The sequence below is a fragment of the Ambystoma mexicanum genome, chromosome 1q (genome assembly GCF_040938575.1).
Source record: "Ambystoma mexicanum isolate Mex_15411 chromosome 1q, UKY_AmexF1_1, whole genome shotgun sequence".
Taxonomy (NCBI): Eukaryota; Metazoa; Chordata; class Amphibia; order Caudata; family Ambystomatidae; genus Ambystoma; species Ambystoma mexicanum.
This window is the reverse complement of record NC_090922.1, coordinates 615354085-615370694: the sequence shown is the minus strand read 5'-3', so window position 1 is coordinate 615370694 and position 16610 is coordinate 615354085. Positions and strand designations below refer to the sequence as shown.

General features: G+C 47.2%; 1 protein-coding gene across 1 annotated transcript in view; it reads left to right on the top strand.

Moving 5' to 3' along the window:
* The window catches only part of LOC138533590 (quinone oxidoreductase-like protein 2), a 300745-nt gene that overhangs the window by 164991 nt on the left and 119144 nt on the right, over nucleotides 1-16610 (top strand). Inside the window, exon 4 of the mRNA XM_069641157.1 lies at nucleotides 7106-7164. Coding sequence (XP_069497258.1) covers nucleotides 7106-7164 — 59 coding nt within the window. The remainder of the gene's footprint in view (nucleotides 1-7105; nucleotides 7165-16610) is intronic.

Genomic DNA, 16610 nt, shown 5'->3' with positions numbered 1-16610 from the left:
TGAGAACGCCGTCTTTTCCTTGGCATGGTCTGTCAGAGCTATTTGCCAATAGCCTGAGGTAAGGTCAAAGGTGCTCACAAATTTGGCAGCACCTATGGTGTCCACGAGCTCATCAGCCCTGGACAGTGGGTGCGTGTCAGTTTTGGTGATGGAATTAACTCCTTGGTAGTCCACACAGAACCTCCAATCCTTGGTACCTGCCTGGGAACATGCTTTGGGGACAAGGACCAAGGGACTGGACCAGGCACTGGTTAAGGGATCAATAACAACCAGATCCAACATCTTGGCGACTCTTAATGGTATCTGACATACAGTAGCACCTGCTTTTGACAGGCACACTGTCACCAGTGTCAATTTCGTGCCTACACCACGGTGTAAGGCCTGGTGTCAGTGAAAACAGAGAGGCATACTGCCAGAGCAAAGCCCTGCAGGCCCTCTGCTGCTCTGTCGTCAGATCGGGAGAGAGATGTACTCCCTCCACTGAGCCATCCTGAGGGGGGTTGTGCAACACATCAGGAAGGAGCTCACTCTGAAGCTAGCAAGAGACATGAGACTTCTGCACACCTGTGGAAAGGCTTGAGCCTGTTAACATGGAATACCTGAGGGGCTACCCCAGGGACTCCCATGTCAACCAGATAATTGACCTCGCCCATCTTGGAGATTATCCTGAGGGGTCCAGTCCATTTATCTGCCAAAGCTCGAAGGCTTGGTAGGCTCCATCACGAGGACCTCCTGTCCCGGAGTCCAATCCACTTGCAATGCTTTAAGGTCATGCCAGTACTTATTCAATCCCTGGCTGGCCCAGAGCTTTGCTGTCGCCTAACCCATCACCTGTGTCATCCTCCGTTAGAGGCCTAACACATAGTCCCCCATTTGCTTGGCTGGACCTGGAGGGGTGGCCTCCAAACCTTCTCTGATCAAGGCAAGGGGCCCCCCTCACGGGATGTCCAAAGAGTAACTCAAAGGAGCTGAAACCAACAACCTCTTGAGGTACCTCTCTGTAAGCGAACAGCAGGCATGACAGGAGGAGATCCCATTTCCTCCTTGGGGGTTCTTCCAAAGCACCTAGCATGCCGTTGAGTTTTTTTAAACCTCTCAACTAGACCGTTGGTCTGGGGATGGTAAGAGGTGGAGAACTTATAGGTTACACCGCACTCTTTCCACATGGTCTCCATGTAACTAGACACGAAGCTGGATCCTCTGTCAGAAACAACCTCCTTAGGGAATCCAACACGGGTGAAAATGCCCAGGAGAGCCCTGGCAACCACTTTGGTAGTTAGAGTCGGAAGGGGTATAGCCTCAGGGTACCGGGTGGCATGATAGACCAAGATTAGTCCACCTGAAGTGGGAGGGTCAAGAGGACCGACAATGTCAATGCCCACCCTCTCAAACGGTGTGCCAACCACTGGCAATGGCTGCAGTGGGGCAATAACACTGCCTCCAGTCTTGCCAGATAACTGACAAATTGGGCAGGTCCTGCAGTGGGACTCCAGTTCTACTCCCATCCGTGGTCAGTAGAAATGGGCAGAGAGCCTCTGCTTAGTCTTCTTGGTACCAAGATGACCAGCTAAGTGCACCTTATGCGCCAACTGCAGCAGGAAGGGCCTGTAAACCTGGGGTACCACCAACCTCTTAAGGGAACCAGGTTCAGGCTTAGTGGGCTCACTAACAAGGAGCTCACTCTCCCAATAGATCCGGAATGTCCTAGGCACTTCTCCTTGTGCCTGGGGCAGGGCCTATTTTCTCACACCCTCGAGAGAGTGGCACTCTCTCTGACACTTACAGAAGTCCGCCCGGGAAGGTCCCCTTCAGCTAACAAGCATTGAAGGTCAGGGTGGTCCTCTGAGTTGAGCCTCTCACACAGGAAAGTCTTCTGGCTCTTCTCCCACAGGAGTTGAGACAGGGTTCACCACTGGACCCAGGCCGTCCGGAGCATGGATCCCGATGGGTGCTGTCAGAACAGCAGGAAGAGCAGGAGTCCCCTCCACAGAGGTGGCCTTCTTACTCTTCAGTTTCCTTTGTGCCTTGGGTTTCCCCGTCGGCGAGGGTACTGGGCTCGCAGCCAGGCCCTGTGTGACCTGCGATCGGGTAACCTCCACAGCAGCCATGGGTAGACCACCCGTGATAATCCCGAACTTGACCAAATTGTTGCCTAACAAAATGTTCTCAGGCACGTTGTCCTGAACCAGGACCGGAAGCTTTGTTGTCTTGTCTCCAATCGTGATGTGGACTAAGGCTACAGGCAATAATTTGGGAGGCCCACCAGCTAACCTGGTGGTTCTCAGAGGAGCACCTACATAGTCCTCTGGCTTAAGCAGGGTCCTGTCCACCACTGTCCTGCTTGCCCCAGTGTCTCTCAAACCAGTAGAAGGCTGGCCATTTAAGAGGACACTTCTCAAAAACCTATGTGTGTTCTGTGGGATAGTTGCCAGTACTTCTGCGTACTGGTCCCAGGCTCCAAGGGGGGGACACTAAGGAAATCTCTACGGGAGCACCAAAGGTGATCCCGGTAGAGGAGGGGAGGACAGTGGCCTCCACCTCTGGTACAGAGTAGGGGTAGGTCAGGCTGACAGCCTGGACTCCAAGTGCCTTACCCTTACACTTGGGGTCACCCCTTCGGTGATTCAGAGCCCCACAATCCCAACAAGTGCCGGGAGTGCGGGGTACGGTACTGGAACTACTGGGACCCTGCTTTGCAGCAGGTGGACCACTACTTTTACTCCCACCCACAACAGACCTATCCCCACTAGGTTTTTGGGTCTTAGGAGAGGAAGGTTTTGGTTTACCCGACAGTGATTGCTTCTGGGACTCCTCAGCTTTCTGAGAGGTCCCCTTTTCTTTGTCCTTGTCCTTCCCACTGGAGTCCTTAGAGGACACCCGGTGGGGGACCCACTTGTCAGCCAACCTAGCCAGTTTAAAGGGATCCAAAATGTTCTGGTCAGCAACATACTGACGCAGCTCTGGTGAACAGGCTTTTGAAAAATGCTCAAAAAGCAAAAGGTGAGACAGTTCAACAAACGTTTTCACTTTGTAACCATCAATCCACCCCATCATGTTCATATGCGCTGCACTCACGCAGTCAACCCAAGACACATTCTCTCTTTTCTTAAAACCCCTGAACCTTTCAAAGGTACTGGGTAGGTGTCTTGCCAAACTTGGCAATCAAAGCAGACTTCATGCACTCATACTGACCCCTTTCTTCCACACTCAGTTTCAGAATACAGTCATATCCAGTCTGAGGCACTCTGCTTAACAAAAACCAATCTCTTTTATCTACACCTTGAATTGCACAAGCCATCTCAATGCTTCAATCCATTGGAGGATATCTGAACCCTCCGCATACACACCAACCAAATCTTTCATAAACCTGGTTGCTGAGGACCTGACACTCTCAACTGGTTTAGCTGAAGTCTCCACTCGAGCTTTCTCTAACTTGATTCTCTGAGATTGTGTCCTTGTCTTTGAGTTTGAGATCCCTATTCTTGAGTTCCACTTGCTGTGCGAGCTCCTCTTTCTTTAGCTCAGCATCTATTTCCAACTTGCGATATTCAAAGGCCAATTTCATCCTTAATAACTCAAGTTCCAAGGAATTGCTGGGGGTCCCAACAGAGGCAGCAGGAATGGTGGCATACCCAGAAATAGATTCAGCGACAAAACCCGGGGCAGAGTTCTCATTGTTTGCATCCCCCACTTCAAGAGTTTAACCATCAGTCTGGTAGTCCACCAGGGCAGCTATCAGCTCAGCCCTAGACTTATCCACAAAGTCTAACTCCCTGGCTTCACAAGCACTCTGGAGAGTCTCTAAGCTCATCCGAGTCAATTTACCATTCACAATAGATTCCATTGCTTGTAATGCAGTTATCTTATACACAACTAAACCTCAATTCAACAAAGTGCAGATATTTTGTAAGTGGCACGGTTATACACTGATTCTTAAAATCATAAGCATCCCACTGCTGCCACCAGTGTAAAGATTGGCGGGAGTCCTCTGTGTCTCTCCCCTACCATATAGAGAGCAGAAGTACAGACTCCCCCCTCCAGTCTTTACAACCACTCAATAAATTCCTCCTTTTCTTCTGCAAATCATTCCATGGCCTTGCCCCTCTACCTAGCCGACTGTCTCTCCTTCTATTCTCCCTCAAAAACCCTGCAGTATTCTCAATCTCTCAATTCCTCACCTTCCCTATCCTCCTCCAGCTCCTTCTCTCACACTCTCTCTCTCGACCTCTACTGGAATGCCCTCTCTTCGAATCCCCAGACATCAAAGCCCAAAGCTAGCCCATCTTTAGTATTGTTCAAGACAAGACTTACGATTAATTTCTAACTGAGGAAAGAGGCACTTCTTATCCCCTCATTGGCTCCCGCAAGCGACCCCGATACATCCACATGCATGTTCAAAATGCAAATATGTATATTGATCTCCTGTAAATGTTTATAGGCCCTGTTTCTTAACCTGTTTTTCTGTCCCTAGTCTGTCTCTTCATGCTATGCCTACATTAACGGGTTTACTCTAATTCAGTCTCCCCCTTTTCTAAAGGCACCTCACTCAAGAACTTCCCCGGTGACCTGTATTGATTCGTATGTGGGTTATTTCTGATTGAAATGGTATCCCTATTGGTCAATCCAGCAATACAAATGAAAATGTGTGCAAGTGCCAGTTCCATACTGCTATCATGAAAGAGCACTTTCGTGCACACGTACCTTAGAAACCATTCTCTAAAAACATTCAAAAGCATTGACCCATATATGACACATTTTAAGATATATGATTATTACTGACAACAATGTTATTCAAGGGTGGCTTTATACATTGTCATCCACTTAGGTGGAGTTCATTATTAGACAATTGCCACTCAAAGAGGGCTACTAAGAACGAAGTTCCTTTACTGGTTTGAATGGCTGCGCGGTTCGAGCTCCCACTCTGGCCAACCATGTCCATGTCATAATAAAAATTACAAGTATTGTACAACATCCGCTCTTGCTTTCCTCCCTTCACCTGGTACAAGGCTATCATCTCAAAGTCTTTCTCATTTTAACAGGCCATGTAATTTCCACATCTTGGTTTGACATTTAAAACAGGAATGCCAGTCTCACTGTCTAAAACCGATGGTTTTCCTCCGAACTCCAGTAGAGCATTTAAGGCAAAAAGGCACAGAGTGCATTGGAGTCTTTTACTTCATTCGGAATGTTTACAATGGATGGCAACAATTGCATCTTTCTTTGCTGGTCAACCACCCCATGGTACTTTCTATAAATACATATTAAATCTAATATGAGTTGGGACTCTTCTCTGCTGCAAAGTATGTGCCCATAGCATGTTATACCTCTCTTTTATTTGATGCAGCTGTGATGGTGTGATCTACGGTTATTATGCACTTAGGATGCCCATGAAACTGATTGTGCTCTCTAGCACACATAACACCGATTAGCACATGGAAATCATTAGTGACCCCTCCCCAGCCAATCAGAATATTTAGAGTGCAGTCAATAACTATTGGTATTGACTGCATTCTGCACATTCTCTCTTCAGCAGCAGACTGGGATGCAACAATGCAATTTCTAGGATTTTGTTTCAACAATAGACTTCCTTTCCGGGAGGACCTTTTTTATTCGCTATAACACACCAGAGAGAAAGCTAAAACATGGGAATGCGCTTTCACTTCCTTATAGACTTAGCATTTACTTTTCCGTGACGCCTAATGCTTCCTTATTTCAATTAGAATACTTCTGCCAACCACACAAGAAAACGGAACCTAGATTACACATAAAGGTGGATGGCCATCTCATTGCGCAGGTTGAAAGTTTTCATTATCTGGGATCTCGATTTGCGAATAATGGCAGCTGGTTATAAGTCAGGCTATTGTACTTTGCGTGTTGCTGGTCAGCCCTCCCTAACTTTTAAATAATTATTTTTTAGAGTATTTTATTTATTAAAAATAAGTTTGCTGGCTCATTTGATGTTGAGGGTCTCTATTGCAAGTTAAGACTGAAAGCTTAACCATGCCACCATGGATATTCATCAAGATGCAAAAGGGTAAATTAAAGAATTAAGAGTGGCTTGTGCTGTGGTACAATGCATAACTGTGATTCACTGGAAAGGAAGGCAGGGACAGAGCACACCACATTGTAATGTTACCTAAAGGTTTGTCTCAGTTGAAGACCACTCTTGAAAGAAGGAGTTCTACAAAATGTTATGTCGTTTTTTGGTACCATGAAGCAGAACCTGTATTATAGCCAACCCCATTGAGTATTATTTGGGCAAATATGCACACAATAGGGAAACAATAGGGGAAATGTCTTTCTGGTTGCATTGTATTAATACAAGAACTCATAATTTACACATCTCTTCACCCCAATAGCATCATTGACTTGAGTTAGTGTTTTGTCCATATGCATAGTGACACAAGGGTTGGGACAGTCGCCCTTTTTCAATAATTTTGTTTCAAGTCCTTGGAAGATCACAGATGCACTGATTTGCAGCATTTTGAAGTTTGTAAATGCAAGGATCTCACGCTGAAGTACGGACGGCATCTGATAACCCATGACCAGGAGGCCGACCCAAGCAGTGTTTTGTGTACCATGCAAATGTTTTCTAATGTATGCGTTGTTCGTCATTGAGCTAGATCCGCGCCATCAGGACTGGATGGTTGGGTCAAATTGTTTCATACAAGAATTCGGATGGGCTACATAATTCTGAGCTCTTCTGGTTTGTGTTTTCTTGTTGAGAAGACTGAAGTAAACACCATTTCATTAGTCACGTGGGATTCCACAGAAGCACCGAACAGAGTGATCTTTGTCAAATTGTGGCTTTCCATCCACAGTTCCACTGGCCCAATCATGTCCCATGCCCTCTTTGACCTTGGCATGTGAGTGGCACATGCATTTGGGTGATGCGAGTAGGTAAGAAGTAAAAAGCTTAATGGTGGAAACGGTGGGGCAGAAGAGAGGATTTCAAAATGTAAATAGTCCCCTGGGAAGCATTAGTGGGACGTGGCTGTACACGTTTCTTCCTTCTTGTTTGCTGGAATTGCAACTCAGCCAATTTCTCTGTGGTTTACTTGGACACTCATTAATCAAGTGCTATGTGCCCCTTTTGTTTCCTTAGGAATGGAGTTGTCTGGTCGTGTCCTGGAGGTCGGCACTGGCGTTACAGCAGTACGGGAGGTAAGTGTCGTAGTATAACCCAAGATTGAAGATGGTAGGGCTGAAGAAAAATAAAATGGGTGTCTCCTCCTTTACAGCGCTTTCTTAGCCACATAAGAGGGGAGATTCGTTTGGGGTTGAACTCTCACTCTTTCCAGACTCCTGCAAAAGGTTTTTAAGGACTTTTTAAAATTATTTTTTATGTTCGCGCACAATCCTTTAGTGCACATTTCTTTCTTTTTATCGACTTTATTTAAGTAGGTTGCAAACAAGGAGCACTACTCCAACAGTGAAATTGAAGCATAGTTTAACACATCATGCAATACAATTTTAGATCCGTCCCTTTCCCACCACTCCAGACTCCCCCTGCCCTCCTCCTTCCCTGTCTCCTCCTTGGCTAAGTCAGGCTTTGGTGAGGCGGCATATATGCCACTAACAGGTGCCTCGTCAGATGTGGCTTGTTCGTTTGCACCGGGAAGTTCAGGTCATATTCCAGAATCAGAGACCAAATGTCTGTAAACCGGTGCAAGCTTCCTTCTCTAGCGGCAGTGAACTTCTCCGCCACCAAAATGTCCCAGACCTTGATCCACCGCTTGTTGCACATTTCTTTCTCCATGTTCACGACCGTCAGTACCTCTGGTGAAGCAAAGCCACTTGCCTCCTTGATGATGGTGATTTCTGTTGTTGGATTTAGCTCTTTGATGTCGCCCTCTCTTGCTTTGATTTATTTTCCATTCCTTTTAATGGTGTTCCATGTTTTAAGTTAACGTTTTGCTTTTCTCATTCTTAGTATTTGTATTGGTATTTTATTATTTATATAGCGCTTTACAGTATAACCAAAATACATTAAACATGGAACACAGAAGCAATAAAATAAACATGATTCAAACCAGAAAAACAGCATGTAGAACAATTTGCATTTCGGAAAGAGGAGAAGGGGAGAGATATGGGAAGGAAGAAAGGGAAAGGCGAGACGGAGTAGACGGAGTAGAAGGGAGGGTGGAAGTCAAAGGGGGGAGACAGGAATAGATAAAGGAACAGGAAGGTGGATTTGGGAGGAGAAAAAAGAGGAGGAAGGGGAGAGGAGTCAGGGAGGGGATGAAGGAGAGTTTTTAAGGAGGAACGGAAGGAGGAATAGGTGGAGATGGAGCGGATAGAGAAAGGGAGCGAGTTCCAATGTAAGGGGGCAAGGAGTTGGAAGGAGCGGAAACGAGAGGAGGCACAGGGAGGGGGGAACAGAGAGTAAAAAGTGATCAGCGGAGCGTAGAGAGCGAGAGGGAGCATAGAAAGAGAGAAGAGAGGAGAGGTAAGGAGGGGCAAGGACATGAAGAGATTTAAAAACGAGACAAAAGAAGTGGTATGTAAGTTGGGAGTGGAAGGGAAGCCAGCCTAGGTTGGCAAGTGAATTGGAGATGGAATCATAGGGAGAGAGAAGACAGAGAGGAGTATTTAAGGGGGGGGGCGAGATGGGAAGAGGGGTGACCGAAAAAGATAGAAGAACAGTAGAAAAGGCAAGAAAAGATGAGGGAAGAGTTTAGTAGCATGGAAAGTAAGAGAAGAACGGACTTTACGAATATTAAAGAGGTGATAGCGAGAACAGCGAGTAGTGAGGGAAATGTGGTAAGTGAAGGAAAGGGAAGAGTCAAAGTAGATTCCTAGATTCCTTGCATGGGTGGAAATAGGAAGATCGGCAGGGGGGTACTGTGAGTGCAGGTCACCTCGGCGGGGGCCCACCTGCACTGGGTCTTTGGGTCTGCATAAGGGCATAGTAGTACTCCAACCAGCCCTCTGTCCTGCTCCTTGCATCCAGCAACTCACTGCTTGCGTTTCAGTCTCAACCAAAGCCGAAAAGAGATCACTGGCCAGGGTTTAGCAGAAAATAGGGTTTACTAAAAGATATTAAAGGACACTGCTGTAAACCTAAGGAAACTACTTTGTGGTCTCTACGTTTACTGCCCCTCCCTGCTTCTCACATAATCTATTTATGCCAGATACCCTCTTGAACCACATCTCACCCACCCTAAACTGAGCAAGTTTGGACCACTTTCTGCAAATCTCAGACGTAAAAGACCAAACCTACATGGATTGTGGGAGTGATCTGAGTGTAAAAAGATAGTCTCCAGAAAGCAAGTGCAATTGTTCATCTGCTGTCCTGGAGTAGGGCAGATGCGTCTCCTGGAGGTAAATGGTCAAGGGCTTCTGGTCCTCTTTCCATGAGGGCTTACTTTCCATCATTGAGCTGAAACCAATTAGCTTGGCAGTCAGCCCCCTCCCCCTCCACCCCCGTTTACCTACAGACAACACCCAATCCCCAGTAGGCCTTTGTATAATATAGGTGTAATCAATATAGCCAACTGGTATACAAACATCTGAATACAAATTAGAAAATAATGGAAAGACATTAGGATTTCACAAACTTAGGAGCGATGAAAGTGCGGAATAACAGAGAGGGGTCTTCAACCAAGATCACTGCGGGTTGTAAATACATGCTTTGCCATTCTAAGTGGCCCTGCTTCTAGTTATTAGAACAAAATGATATGCTCTGCATGCACAGAAAATGCCATGGGAATGTTTGGCCATCTCCTGGATTGCAACGATGTTCTGCATCCCGCCACGAATGTCAGTTGCGGATACAATGTACCTGCAGGTGCATCTTCCCCTACCCTTCTCCCTGGCTCTCCCCGCCCTCCTTACTCTGTATTCTCCCACTTTTCTGTATTTGGCTCGTACTAACTACATGTGTGCTATTATTAATCCCATACATACAGATGTGAAGTAAAATTATGTTTCTTTCACTACCTTTCTTTGTATCCTCTCCATTCTGACTTCATTCTTTTATTTATAGTTTTTATATAGCGTAAACATGACACGTTATTGGAGCGCAGTACAATGTTTTCCAACAATAAAAATTTAACAATCAACTAAAACATCATTAATAAAAACTATTTTTATTAAAAACATGTCATGCTAATCGAAAACCATAATCCAACATCTCATTTAAAACAATCCTAAAACATAATTTAAAATGTTTTAAAACCCTAATAATTGCCATTTTGACCTAAACTTAGTTGAACACTTTTTTCCAAAGCCACTCTTTCAGTAATTCACTACATTTTAGATAATCCAATGTCATTCTTAAATTACTGGGAAGTGCATTTTTGCATCTGCCCCTGAGAAAGACGGATTCATAGCACTCGACCTATTAAATGTAGGTGCTTCTATTCCTAAAGATTCACGACTCCTAAGACTTCTCACTCTTCCAGAGATTTTAACAGGAGTCTTAGAAGAAAGGGCTCTGTGCATAATACTAACACATTTGAACACAATCCTCTGTTCAATGGGCAGCCAATGTAGAGTTTTTGCAATTGGTGTCACATGATCTATCTTCTTGCCCACGCAATTAGGCAAGAAGCCACATTACAAACCGCATTCAATGAGGCTAAAGAGGTTTTTGGAAGGCCCAATAGCAGCACATTCCTAAAATCTACCTGGATATTAACAAGGATTGACCAATGAGGCGGAAGTCCACATCCATGATGAAGAGTTCACTGCTCACAATGTAAAAAGTTGAAAGTTCACCGCCTTTGCCATAGCATTTATGAGTGGCGAAATAGAAAGCCAAAGATTTTGTTGCATCAGTAAACTCAACATCCTGCACGCCTAGCACTTTCAGATCCAAAAAACAATCCATAAGTGCATTCAGAGTGCTTCACGAGTGCTGTTGGCTGTGTGGGCTGCTGATCGTTGAACGCTGAACATTATCTGCAAGAGGTAATGCAATACCTGGATGTATATTAACCTGGACACTCTGACCTTATGGGACTAGGCTGCGGCCTTATGGACACTGATCGTCTCTAACAACATGTTATATTTAATATTTCAGATCTAATTTGCGCTCGATCTAAGGCCCGCCCCAAGCACAAACAAACCGGCATTTAACTTCGGGCCGCACGCATTCCGGAGTGCTTCACGAGTGCTGTTGGCTGGCTCCCCAGCAAAGTGGCTTGAGGGGCAGGAGGCATATGTTTTGCCCTGCATGACAATAACAGGAATTGTGGGTATATTATCTACATTGGTTGGCTGGGTGTGGTTAAGAGGTCTATTATTATTGATTTTATACTTTTTCAGTATACCGGTTGGACCTAACCATAAAAGGGAGAGAAAGGACCATGGCCCTTAGAGAAGACTCTATTATAGGACCATTGGTCTTCACTAAAAGGCGCGATAGCTTGACCCGTGCACTTGCACTTCCGCTCCCACCCTCGCCACCTGCGCAGGCTTAGGGTGAGGAGGGTCAGGGAGCGATGGTGAAGGAAGGGAATGATGAGCAGCATAGTGCCCAGGAGAATGTTGACTCCTCGCAATGCTTATTTCATGAGGAGTCTGATAATCGGACTCAGGAATTCTTTAATCAGACTTCAGGGGAGATTGATGGTAAACGGTGGTGATGTACAAATGAACTGCTCTTTCTTGGAGACACCCCTGATTTTTTCAACAGGGGAAATAGCTATGCTTGCTATGTCTGAATATCCCCATGTTGTGGAGGGAGTCAACATTAGTGCTAATTTAGCTCCAAATCGGGGGTGGGGGGGTCTGTATCGAAGATGACAAAGGGAACCCTACAAGTGTTGATTTTAATTAACAACTTTCAGGACAGTCTACACAATGAATTAAAATTACATACCTCCTACTTAAGAGAGATCTCTTCCTCCCTGAGCTCAATTGATAAACCTAGGGAGAAAGAGACTTAAGGTAAATCTAATATTAGTGCGAGTGTTAACCCGAATATTGAAGAGCGATTTGAACCATTAAGAAATTTTGCTGCAAGAGTGGATGGGACCATGGGCTCTCCGGAGACAGAATTGGTTGTTGACTCGGGAATGAACAAAACAAAAAGGACAAAAAATAAAGACTAATCAGAAACCATTACCTGAGTTCAGAATCGCAAAGAACACCTTGCGTAAATATTTACGCTCTTTGTCCCGCCATGACGTGATGGAAGCTCAAGAAAGGGAAAAAAAGATAAGGAAAGAAAGAGAAGTGAAAGAACTCTTTAAACTATCTTCTCCACAAGCCCTGAACAACCAGGCCAAGGTAGAAAGCCCCAGCTATAATAATCTCTATTTCTGATGTTTGTTAATCTGCTTAGAATCACATGCTGTGCATAGGTCCGACATCCAGTGGTCACTGCGGAGTATTGCATTTTGTTTTTCGTAGTCGAAAAAGGGGACGTCGACAAGGCGTGTCTGAAACACTATCCCTATAGTGACGTGCGTTGTACCCACAATCCCTCACGCGTCGAGGTCCCTCAGATTGTTTTTTTCCGCCCAGCTTCTGGTCGCCTTCACGCGGAGCTCCTCGAGTGACATTGCAACTCCTCGACCTTTGGTCGTTTTTTTCTCATAATATTAATAATCCCTCCCTCGACGCAGTTGTAAGCTGTTCTCCGCCGAGCAAGATCTTCGACGGAGGATCGAGCGGAGGAAATCCTTTGGCGCTGCCGAACACGTGGCCTGGCCTCGCAGGCCATATACAGTAGGGAGAGTGGGGTCGTGGGACATCTCTGGGTCTTTTCTGAGAATGCCTTTCCCTTTCCCCTTCCTTTCCCTTGGGGTGCTTATCGCGATTTATTGCCTCGGCTATGGAGAGGACACCCTTTAGGTTTTGCCCGCTTTGCAAAGGCAAATTTACTTGGAAGGACAAGCATTCACGGTGTAACCGCTGCTTGCCCCTCGATCACAAGGAGGAAGGTTGCGCGGCTTGTCGGCTTCTTAAGCCTAAAACTCTAAAAGACAGTAGGGTTAAAAGGTGGGCGGCCTACGTGATGTCAAAGGCCGAAGGTTCACCCGCCGCTGCTACCACGACAGTGACGAGGAACGCGATAACACGACCTCCGATACGGAAGTCGAAACCCCCTCTAAGGAGCGCTTGCGCGCTTCGTCGTCTGTCCCCGGCCCCGACGGGCTCGGCTCACGCCCTGCTTATGGGGATGAACACCCCGGCGACACTGACGCACACAAAGACTCACATAAGCACACAACCCACGGCTCTTCTTCGTCTAAGACGAAAAGAGCTTCGGCGCCCAAGGAGACGCAGATTCCACCGGCGGCCTCCTCGGACCGTTCGGGTTCGAAGCCCCTCTCGCAACCGCAGCCGCGACCAGCGACTGGGCTTTCGGCAAATAAGGGCGCCCTCCCCCAAACCATCGGCCGGCGCGCATCACAGAAGGCGCATACCACCGTAGAGCGTTCGACACCCATAGCGTCAAACGCAAGCTTCCGCCGACAAACTAGTCGCCGACAAACGAGTCGCCGAAAGCTTGGCGAGGATCGCTGTAGCCGACGCCCAAAAGCGTACGCCGAAGAACACGTCGAGCGCTACGCATAAGTCGAAAGACACGCCGAAAAAGCCCGAAGAAAGGCAGGGACTACCCCCTTCAGTCGGGGGGTCACCCAGCACACCTGAAGGTTTTTCGGAGGGCGACGGGACACTTTCCTCGACGCTTTGGGAGAGGTCGAGCCGCTTCCAGCTAGATGACTCTATTTTTCCCCCGCCAGACCGCTCTGGGGTACCCCATGAAACCATGGAAAGACTCCACCTCTGTATGGAGAGGATGGAAAGGTTTATGAATACCCAGACCTCTCAAACTCCCAAGAGGACTAGAGAAGGGCCTCAGGAGGACCCCAGGGCCAAAAATCTGAGGCTAGTCGATCCCCAGGTGGACACGGCCTCAGACTTCCATAGCATATACGACCTCACTGGGGAGGAACAATACTTGGAGGAGGAGGATGATTTCATGGACGATGAAGGACAGAACCAGGAGGAATGTCTGGAAGACAGGCCAGACATTATAGAAGAAGGCTTCAGAGAAGACACTGAAGAAGGACCTTCGCACCCCTGGCAATCCCCATCAGTATATTCCGACACTGATGTCCTAAACCTAAATCCTCCTGACAATTCACCGGTTAGGAACACGTCTCCAATTGACGATCAGCCCACTTTCAATGCACTGTTGCGCAGAGCAGCAGCACATTTTGAACTGGACACTGGGGAGCTCTCTCCAGAATTAGACTTTGTGGAAAAAGTAATTAAAGAGAAACCCTCGGTCAGCCAGACCATTCCCCTCCTAGCTTCAGTGAAGAGAAGAATCATCCCTTCGCTGGCCACTCCCGCATTGATCAGAGGGGTCAATCCGAGAATTGAAAAACTTTTCACTCCTTCTCCCTCAGACCCGCTCTACATTAGGGGACATTCCATTCCGGATTCCCTAGTAGTATCTAATACTAGAAAGAGGGCAGGGGTACCACTTTCCACCAGTGAGGCACCCCCTGACAAGGAGGGCAAAAGGCTATATGCCCTTGCAAAAAGAGTAACTTCCTCGGCTGCCTTCTCAGCAAGAATTGCGAACAACAATTCTTTGCTTGCTAGCTATGCAGACGCGCAGTGGGCCAAACTGCCCAAGGACGCCGAGGAAGCACCGGAGCCTTTACGTACACGCCTACTTTCAACTATTGGCGAAGGAACCCAGGTGAACCAGAGCATTGTAAAAGAACTCTCTAGACGCGGCAGAAACAGCGGGACGTTCCCTGGTACAGGGAATACCCCTAAAACGCCATGTATGGCTGCGCAACTCAGGGTTTAAACCGGAGACACAGGCGTCTTTAATAAATAAACCTGTGGAAGACTCTAACCTCTTCGGAAAAGCGGTGGATGAAGCTCTAGATATGGCTAAAAAAGAGTTTGATACTATCAAGACTCTTGACCAAATCTCTAAGCCCACTACCAGACGCGGCTATGGCAACAAACGCTTTTTTCGTGGCCAAAGCCAACAACAACAACAACAAGGTCAGCATCAACTATACCCTGCCACCAATTACCAGACCAATAGTGGGCAGTACAGCCAAAGAGGCCAACGCCGGGGTAAAGGGAGAGGTCGGGGATCCACCCCCAGAGGCTCCCAAGCCCCCAACAACTCCAAGTGACGCAAAGATTTGCGTCCCCTCCCATGCAACACCGGTCGGGGGCCGGATAACATCCTTTCTTCCTGCATGGGAGGAGATAACGTCAGACCGTTGGGTACTTTCCACCGTAGCCCACGGATACTGTATCGAATTCAACAGTTCCCCATCCTACAGACCCCCGAGGGGACGTCGCATGACACCGGAACATCTTGCCATCCTTCTCCAAGAAATACAACAACTGCTGGAAAAAGGAGCCATAGAGGTCGTGCCTCTATCTCAGGTAACGGAAGGTATTTATTCAGTGTACTTCCTTGTACCCAAAAAGGATCTAACCATGCGTCCTGTATTAGATCTGCGCCCAGCGAACAAGTTTATCAAACCCCAAAAGTTTCGTATTGGTAACCTTACAGGAAGTGATCCCACTGCTTTCTCAGGGAGATTACATGACAACATTGGACATGAAAGATGCATACTTTCATATTTTAATGTTGCCAGCGCACAGAAAATACCTCAGGTTCATGATAGAGGGCAAACACTACCAGTTCAAAGTGCTACCCTTCGGCATAGCATCAGCACCAAGGGTATTCACGAAGGTGCTGGCAGTGGCAGCGGCCCACCTGCGCAGGTTGTCCATCCCAGTTTACCCTTACCTCGACGACTGGCTCATAACCGGGGATTCTTACGAAACATGCTTCTCCAATACCCAAAAGACGGTAGACCTTTTGTTCAAGTTGGGCTTCTCCATCAACGAAAAGAAGTCCAGTTTAGACCCCAGTCAAATCAAGCAATTCCTAGGGGCTCTAATTCAAACAAAGGACGGCCTCGTCTTCCCCTCCAAAGAGAGGGTCCAAAACATGCTGTTTCAAATCCCTCAATATATGACCGGTCGAGAGGTGACGGTACGCAAAGCAATGCGCCTGCTAGGAATGATGGCGTCGTGTATTTATTTGGTACCTCACGCGCGCCTGCGCATGCGCCCAATGCAAGAGTGGCTCAACAGCCAGTGGTGTCAGGCCAGCGGACTATGGGAGGATCTAGTTGTGGTCTCGCAAGCCTTGGTTCTCTCGCTACGGTGGTGGACAAAGGAAAACATGGAAAAAGGGAAACCCTTTGCCACACCCGCGGCGGAAGCCACTCTAACCACAGACGCATCCCTCACAGGATGGGGGGCGCACCTATCCCATCAGACTGCTCACGGAGTGTGGACTCCGAACGTAGCATCCAAACACATAAATCTTCTGGAGCTACTAGCTGTGTTCAAGGCGCTAAGAGCCTTCCAGAAACACCTACAAGGCAAAACAGTAATGGTCCTTACAGACAGCACCACAGCCATGTACTACATCAACAAGCAAGGGGGCACCCACTCTCCAGGCCTGTCCAAGCTGGCCCAGAATATATGGAAGTGGGCTCTCAAACAGGACATGTTCCTACTATCTCTACATGTACCCGGGGAACTCAATCTGCTGGCAGACAGTCTCAGCAGAGATTTCCCCCTGCCCGAAGAGT